At 37.9% G+C, this 8,433-nt stretch overlaps 1 protein-coding gene across 1 annotated transcript; it reads left to right on the top strand.

Moving 5' to 3' along the window:
* Nucleotides 1-515: 515 nt before the first annotated feature.
* Nucleotides 516-8,121, top strand: LOC140224904 (astacin-like metalloprotease toxin 1). Its single transcript, XM_072301965.1, has 3 exons — nt 516-1,006; nt 2,619-2,700; nt 7,960-8,121. Exons 1-3 carry the CDS (start codon nt 866-868, stop codon nt 8,112-8,114), a joined length of 378 nt encoding a protein of 125 aa, XP_072158066.1. The 5' UTR covers nt 516-865; the 3' UTR covers nt 8,115-8,121.
* Nucleotides 8,122-8,433: the final 312 nt, after the last annotated feature.

An 8,433-nucleotide genomic window follows, 5' to 3' on the forward strand; every position in this document is an offset into this window, starting at 1 on the left:
CAGTTTTAGCATACAACTTCTGCATTATTTGAAATTTGGAAATTGACGAATAATACCTCTTATAGAGCAATTTCATTTTAGTATATGGACTATTAGTTTTGTGGTATTGAGTAACAGTTGATTTGGTAAACTTTGGTTTTAAAGTTCTGTCTCCAAACTAGTTTCAGAGCATCTTTTAGAATAATTTCATTTTAGTAAACAGACTATTTATCTCTATGGTATTGAATAACCTTTGGTTTTATAGTTCTGTCTTGAAACCATTTGGAGCATTTTCCATCTCTCTCTCTCTCTCTCTCTCTCTCCCTCCCCCTCTCTCTCTCTCCCCCTCTCTCTCTCCCTCCCTTCCTCTCTCTCTCCCTCCCTCTCACTCCCCCCTCTCTCCCCCCTCTCCCCCCCCTCTCTCTCCCCCTCTCTCTCCCCCTCTCTCTCTCTTTTTGCTCCTTCCCTCATTTTTTCCTTCTTTTCTCCCTCTTGATCTGCCACTGGCACATCCACTTTTTTTTTTTTTTATCCAGGACATTCCCCTTCTAAGGCACATCCACTGCGTTCTGAGTCAAACTTTTTGTGGCGACGTGCCGTGAAGCCTCGGGCCTTCGCAGTGTCTGGCGGTCCGTTGAATGCGCTCAGCGCTCGCGCATTTGAAATTTCTTTTTACTCTGAAATTCTTCATCACAGTAGTTGACTTCATGCTCTAATTAAAATTTGGAAATGCATTGAGAGAAGAACAGTTTCCTAGAAAAAAAGGACTTCATCGCTACGTGCATTGCATTTCATCGGAAAAATTTTGAGAGGTGGTGGGTTTTGATGAAGTGCGGTCAATTCATCTACTGAGTGGGCAGGTCCGTCGGGCCCAGATTTTGCGGGAATGGCTGTATCAATTTATTTGATTTTGCTCATCCTTGATGTGGTTCCTCTGCTGACTTTAACTGCTGAAAATAGTAAAGACAGCGAGCACGTGTTCCAAGTTGATGATGAATTCGCCGTGGCGCGGGTGACAGGTCTCCAGGTAAGAAAGTAAAAACACGTTTGCTATACCTTTTAAAAAGGAGCTACTATTGTCGCAAACAATTAACTGGAAGCAGGCCTAAAAACCATATCTTCGGGATGATTTTCTCATTCAAGTAAGATATTTTCGGCGCACAAAAATGAACTGTTTCGTACATTCAGGTTGCTCTTGCACTTGCAATCGAGGGGCTTGGAGTAGGTACAAGGCGCATAATTGAATTTTTTGCTATTTCGAGAAATAAGTGTTTGAAGTTCCGAAATTACATGGATCCTTGTGGCGGGGCGGAGGAAAGTTCAAACTGACTTTTTGATGCTTAAAAATTTGAATTCGGGAGGGAATTTTTCACAGATTATGCATTTAAAACTGCACTCATGCGCCTCGTCCTCAAAGCCCCTCAATTAAGACAGAAGAAAACACACGATTTTAGTTACATTGCAATGCTTGTACGGGTGACTACATTTGTATTCTTCACAGAAGACTTTGATTGCCCGAGAAATTCAGTTTTAGTGACAAAAACTTCGGATTCCTGCATTGAAAACATTGGAGTGATATACATATTATGTTGAGGGCCGCAGTGGTCATATCGGACATTTTTTTAAATGCTCAAGACACGCCGTTTTTTCAGATGAGCGGTTTTTCTATTTATTTGACAAATATCTCTTGATGTTCAGATTTTTTGACATAATTTTCAATCAAACTATGATTATCGGCTTAATTTTACTTTACGGTATGATTCTCTTCAATTCCACATCCTATAACGGTATAAGACGTCATATTTCCTCGGCATAAAAACACAGTCACTTCAAGGGATGTTGTGCGTGTTGCCTATCTATAAATTGAAAGGGGCTTTTCTTATTTAAATTTATACTTATTGCAGTAAAATTTGAATAATTTGCAACCTTTCCTCGCATTGCAAATTGCCTGTTTTTCGTCTGTAAAATCAGCATTTAGAGATCACTGCATTACACAGAGTCAGTCTGACTCCATCGGGCGTTGACTAATTTCATCTCGTGTTAAATTTTTAAGAATTTTTGAGAACTAAGCAACATCCTTCCTGAAAATTTTATGAGCGCATTCTTCATACCTTCCAAGATGTTAGCTATCATTTTCAAGGGGATGTTTTCTTAGCTGACTGTAAAAAAAAATCAAACCTGAAAAAAAAATTAGGGAGTTTACATAGAATGCAGAAGCCGGTTTATAGCTAAATCCATCCAATCACGGGAAAATATTACGTTTCATGGTCTTAAATGTAGGAAAAAACAATTTATTTCAATCTGTATTTTCCTTGCAAGATTACATACTCAGGCAAGAATATGCAACTATTTCTTACACATGGAGGGCTTGAGGTGAGTGACTATCACGATGATCATAAATGAACTGCATTTTGCAAAAAGAAAGCACTATTTCTGGCTGATCCGCAAAATCACATATTTGGTTAGAGAAACTGATGGTCCCAATGTTACTTCTAAAATCGGCCAATAATTGTGATTCTTAATTGAAAAATGCTGTCCGAATTAGCTCGATCGAGTCTTGATTGGCTTGCTCTCTGGAAGAAAAATGATGACGGTTTTTTTTGCATAAATAATAATTTTCTTTCCTTTTTTCGATGAAGTACCGAACTAAGAAGTTACTGAAGTACCCAGAACGCTTATGGCGAAGAGCAGCAGTCATTTACAAAATAGAACCCGGAATTGGTGAGTTTAAATTGTGAATAATACATTGACCAAAGTAGCAGTGATCACTATAAGTTGCGACTTGCTCGGAGAATGTATCGCTTTATCGACATTGATTTATTGCAATATGAGGCAGTTCGGCTAGTGAGGGATTGGCTTAAAAGCTATTGCACTATATGTAAAATTTCACCAGAAAAACGATGAGCACAATAAAAAGTTTTGAAAAAAATTGCTAAGGGGAGAAAATGCGATTTTAAAATCGTGCCCCTCAAAAACGTTATTTGAATCCGGGCCGTGGCGCGAACGCCGATTTTTGACGTCACACCTCAGGTGACCACCCTTGGTTTATTCCGAGTTAGTCCGAACAATATGGCTGCTGCCCGGTTTGTTTATTTAGCGAAAGTTTCTAGCTGTATATTGTGATTTAGTGGTAAAATTTGACGAGAAATTTGTTGAAACATTTGGTTTCGTCCGAAATTAACTTTCTTGATGAAAAAAGGCGTTAAAGTTCGCGAAATTTATTCACCGGGCGTCCGCGAGTGAGCATCGGCTATCGGAAACGACGGGCTCGTAAACAAACGAAGATTGATAACAGGAAGGATCCAAACAACTCGGAATCTTTTGATTTTCTTTACCTTTAAACCATTTCTGACTTCTACAAAGCATCTGAAAATCAGTTTTATCGTATTTTACAATCTGGAGCTAGAGTCTATCGGCTCATTGTGATGTGTATTGAGAGTATTCTGAAACAGAAAGTCAGTTGTCATAAGTTCACACCCAGACATTCTTTTCTTGGATCATTCGCTTTTCATTTTCGCCTCAAATCAAGTGTTTTGTAGTTTCCTTATCTGAAGTATGTGGTTTTGAATTCATACAAGAGTTTGAAGTTCATCTGTTTTAGCATTAAAGCCTATTGAGCCCTCAAACTTTACCGATATGATTACAGTTCAAGGTTCCTCTGGTCCGTACCAAGTGATTAGGTACACATCAAAGATGTGTCCTATGGTTCTTCAAATTAACAGTTCAGAAGTAAATTAGAGACTACAGTAACTTAATCCACTCCTGCCCTTTCCTTCAGTGTTTGTTCGTGTCTGTTCTTTATGCGTTACCACTCTAGTGCATACACCGGTAATGTAGGTTAGATAGGTATTATCGCATATTTTCTACTAGCAGTACCTTCTCTTAAGCGTTCTAATTTAGCAAAGAAATTCCACCAGTTGCAGAAAATTGTGTGCGTAATGAATAAGTGAATATGAATACCTCCTTTTGGTGACTCAAAGTTTCTCAGATCCGTCTTAAGGAGGTTTCGCATGTAGGTGCATGATCAGTTTTGCCAGATGAAATTACTGCTCTACTTAGCAGCTTCAAATTTATACTTTGATCTCTGATTCACTAATAAATGACACTTTATGGTGTCATTTATATTTAATCAGTTCAAAGCTAATGCGACAATAAATCATCAAAGGTCCGATTGAGGAAGAAATTTTCCGGTGAGTGCCACGGCTGAATCAACATTCCAACTAGACTTGCGAAGGTATCAACCAGGAAATGATCATCTGTCTGGAAGTGAAATTTTTTTCATTCCATCATACAGTTTAACAGGTAAGATAATTATAATTACTGAGGTACTATCAGGTTAAATACACAAGTTTAGTGTAACATTTAGATTTAAGTATGTTTAACTTTGTGGATAATGATTAATGAAAAAGCGTGGAAAAGTAGTGGCATGGCTAATCTGAGAAAGTACTTACCTACATTCACTAAGTTTTAGTCTGATTGCTTCTCTTGATGTCCTAATGGAAAAATTATTCGACAAAATTTCTGAAATGTGTGCGATATTTATATCTTCTACATGCCGAAAATTTTGTGAATATGTGGAGCGTTAAGTCAACTTGTTTTCCATTTAAAATCTAAACTGAAAGTAGAAGTTTTGAACACCGTAGTCAATACGTAATTGAGGCACTGGATGCAAAAAGGCCTTTCTCGGTTGCAGTGTTTGAGAGTCACCTCTAATATTTCATTCTTTGAAAGGAAAGTGAATGCATCAAGTGAACTAGTTGACTCTCAATCAGAAATACCATGAATAGTAGGATAATCATCTCATAATTGTCTCTTATATATGAAAATAAAAACTCAGAAAGTTATCTGAGAAAGCACTTGAGATCGATTTCCATATTCTTAGATGAAGCCTGCGTTTAAAATCACAATATTTCAAATTTTCCATAGTGCTTAAGGCCTGCAGCACAACCTTATCTTTCAAGGCAGGAAAAACACCATGGAACCTCCATCATTGCCAACTTCCAGCTTAAGGCTTTCAGATTACTTCATCGTGTCTCAGTGGAGAGAAGCTGTAGGATTAACTCATTCCACGATTCCGTTACTTCACCTACATTTCATGTTGTACTCCTCTTCAAGTATATGACTGCAGATGAGCAGATTTAGAAATTTTTAATGCACTCTGCATCTAAGAAATGAAAGAGCCTTAATAGAATTATCACTTACCATATAGGTATCACTTCCTCATGAGTCTGTTTGGGTTGATACCTTCGCAAGTCTAGTTGGAATGTTGATTCAGCCGTGGCACTCACCGGAAAATTTCTTCCTCAATCGACCTTTGATGATTTATTGTCGCATTAGCTTTGAACTGATTAAATATAAATGACACCATAAAGTGTCATTTATTAGTGAATCAGAGATCAAAGTATAAATTTGAAGCTGCTAAGTAGAGCAGTAATTTCATCTGGCAAAACTGATCATGCACCTACATGCGAAACCTCCTTAAGACGGATCTGAGAAACTTTGAGTCACCAAAAGGAGGTATTCATATTCACTTATTCATTACGCACACAATTTTCTGCAACTGGTGGAATTTCTTTGCTAAATTAGAACGCTTAAGAGAAGGTACTGCTAGTAGAAAATATGCGATAATACCTATCTAACCTACATTACCGGTGTATGCACTAGAGTGGTAACGCATAAAGAACAGACACGAACAAACACTGAAGGAAAGGGCAGGAGTGGATTAAGTTACTGTAGTCTCTAATTTACTTCTGAACTGTTAATTTGAAGAACCATAGGACACATCTTTGATGTGTACCTAATCACTTGGTACGGACCAGAGGAACCTTGAACTGTAATCATATCGGTAAAGTTTGAGGGCTCAATAGGCTTTAATGCTAAAACAGATGAACTTCAAACTCTTGTATGAATTCAAAACCACATACTTCAGATAAGGAAACTACAAAACACTTGATTTGAGGCGAAAATGAAAAGCGAATGATCCAAGAAAAGAATGTCTGGGTGTGAACTTATGACAACTGACTTTCTGTTTCAGAATACTCTCAATACACATCACAATGAGCCGATAGACTCTAGCTCCAGATTGTAAAATACGATAAAACTGATTTTCAGATGCTTTGTAGAAGTCAGAAATGGTTTAAAGGTAAAGAAAATCAAAAGATTCCGAGTTGTTTGGATCCTTCCTGTTATCAATCTTCGTTTGTTTACGAGCCCGTCGTTTCCGATAGCCGATGCTCACTCGCGGACGCCCGGTGAATAAATTTCGCGAACTTTAACGCCTTTTTTCATCAAGAAAGAGTTAATTTCGGACGAAACCAAATGTTTCAACAAATTTCTCGTCAAATTTTACCACTAAATCACAATATACAGCTAGAAACTTTCGCTAAATAAACAAACCGGGCAGCAGCCATATTGTTCGGACTAACTCGGAATAAACCAAGGGTCGTCACCACCTGAGGTGTGACGTCAGTTCTCAGCCCGCGCGATTCAAACAGCGTTTCAGAGACCTTCAATTTTTGGCATTTTTGAAGTAAGATTTCTCAGGCCAGAGGGCTCAAAAAAAATCTGAAAAAAATTCTGTATACTCATTTCACCAAGGACTTTCATAATATGTCATAAAAAAATTCAGCCGAACTGGCTCATTATCGGATGAAAAGTTGCAAATTCATTGCATAAATTTGCAATAAGACCGCGATTGTATCGACGGCGATTTTTCGCAATATTATAGAACAAGAAGTCGTAAATAAAATTAATAACAAAATAAATTGAAATAAAATTTCGATTCTATCGAACGCGACTGCATAGAGATAAAATCGCGACAACCGCTCAGATTTTGATGATCGCAGCGATTTGATCGCCAAATTATCTTTCAAAAATCGCAACTCAATTTCAAAATATCGCTATATTATTCCGTTAAAAAATGTTACTTGGTACATCTACTAAAATGCGAAACAACGTATCTCCACTGCGGAATTTCAAAATTTTCGCTCCTGTTCGATTTTTACGAGGAGAAACACGCTAACCATATGCCTTGCAATTTATACAGAATATTCTGCCGGCAAAGAAGAAAAATCGAGGACGTGTTCAAGAAATTACGTTTAATAATCCTCCTCAGGAAATGTGAAGAATGACAGGGAGTTTGCAACGTCGCAAACGGATCGAGATACGTGGTTTCGCATTTTAGCCATCGATAAGTTGCGCTTTTGTGTTGTGGATTTCTCACTTTTAGGAGTTGCGCTTTTCAAAACTTGCGCTCTTAAGCACTGCCAATCAGAACTGATCCCGACTCATTTTTTTTCTTGAAAAATGCGATTTGGCGCACTTTCACTGAATTCGGTCCATTTATCTGCAATTTCTATCAGGAGGAGGAACAGAGATCAGCGAGAATAATTGAAGCCCAATGTCAATGTATTCATTACTTTTTTTCCTAAGGCATAACCCAATTTGCAGCGATTTCGCGCAAGAGTTCTTAAAAATTTTTCTCAGAACTGTACACATTGTACCTTGATACATTACGCACTGCATTAAACTTTGTACTTAAATTGATTCACAGAGCCTCTGAGATACACACTTCAACATATGAACTATATACATTTTTCAATGAGGAACTCCTATTTCTGGCTCACCCGTAAAACCACTTAAGTGCGAATAGGGAGATTAATGGTTCATATACGTTATATAAACTGAGCTAGAGGTTGAGGTTCCCGATTGCAAAGTGTAGTTCAACTTATCCGTGACTTAACAAAACAGCGCGCTGCACGCGCTATCGTAGTAGGCGGTGGCGTGAGGAAACCCAGAGCGCCTTCACTCCTTCGTATATGCAACACGGGCATCCGTTAAGTACGAATAGTCGCATGCAAGCGCCTTAATAATTGACTCTATATGAAGAGCGCACCGCACGCATATGGATCACTGTGCAGCGTAATTGTAGTTCCTAAATGAAAAGTGTGGTCCATTCAAGCTTCTTGTAACTTCTTCCAGGATGCCCCAACTCTAATAGATGCAAGTGCATAATGAGAGCTATGTTCGAATACACCGAAAAAACGTGTGTTCGTTTCAAAGAGAGGAGTGGAGAACGAGATTACGTGCGTATTTTTGAAGATCCTCACACGTATGTAATATTTCACGTCGTTTGAAATCTTTTTTTTTTTACTATTTAGTCCTCGTACTTTAATGATAATTAATAAAAATAATAAAATAAGAGGGAGAGTTAAAAAAACAAGTTGGAATGTTTTAGAGGCAAACCAGTCCACCAGGAAAAAGATAGTCTCCGATAGGGCGATTACAACTGAAAAGTTAAAGAAAAAAAGAAACAGAAAGAGAATTATGAAAGCCAACACACTGATTCCTTCACGACTTACGAATGATGAGAAATGTACTTCTCATACTTTTTTTTATCTTTACCTGAAGCATGATGATGAATCGATATAAAAAAAAAATGTTAAGATCCCTTTT

The sequence above is a fragment of the Bemisia tabaci genome, chromosome 6 (genome assembly GCF_918797505.1).
Source record: "Bemisia tabaci chromosome 6, PGI_BMITA_v3".
Classification (NCBI taxonomy): domain Eukaryota; kingdom Metazoa; phylum Arthropoda; class Insecta; order Hemiptera; family Aleyrodidae; genus Bemisia; species Bemisia tabaci.

Bases quoted from the DNA above. Each gene is read 5' to 3' on its own strand.
- LOC140224904 (XM_072301965.1), top strand. From the start codon at position 866: ATGGCTGTATCAATTTATTTGATTTTGCTCATCCTTGATGTGGTTCCT. The intron at 1,007-2,618 runs GTAAGAAAGTAA...TTTTCGATGAAG, and splicing joins CGCGGGTGACAGGTCTCCAG to TACCGAACTAAGAAGTTACT. The intron at 2,701-7,959 runs GTGAGTTTAAAT...AACTTCTTCCAG, and splicing joins CAAAATAGAACCCGGAATTG to GATGCCCCAACTCTAATAGA.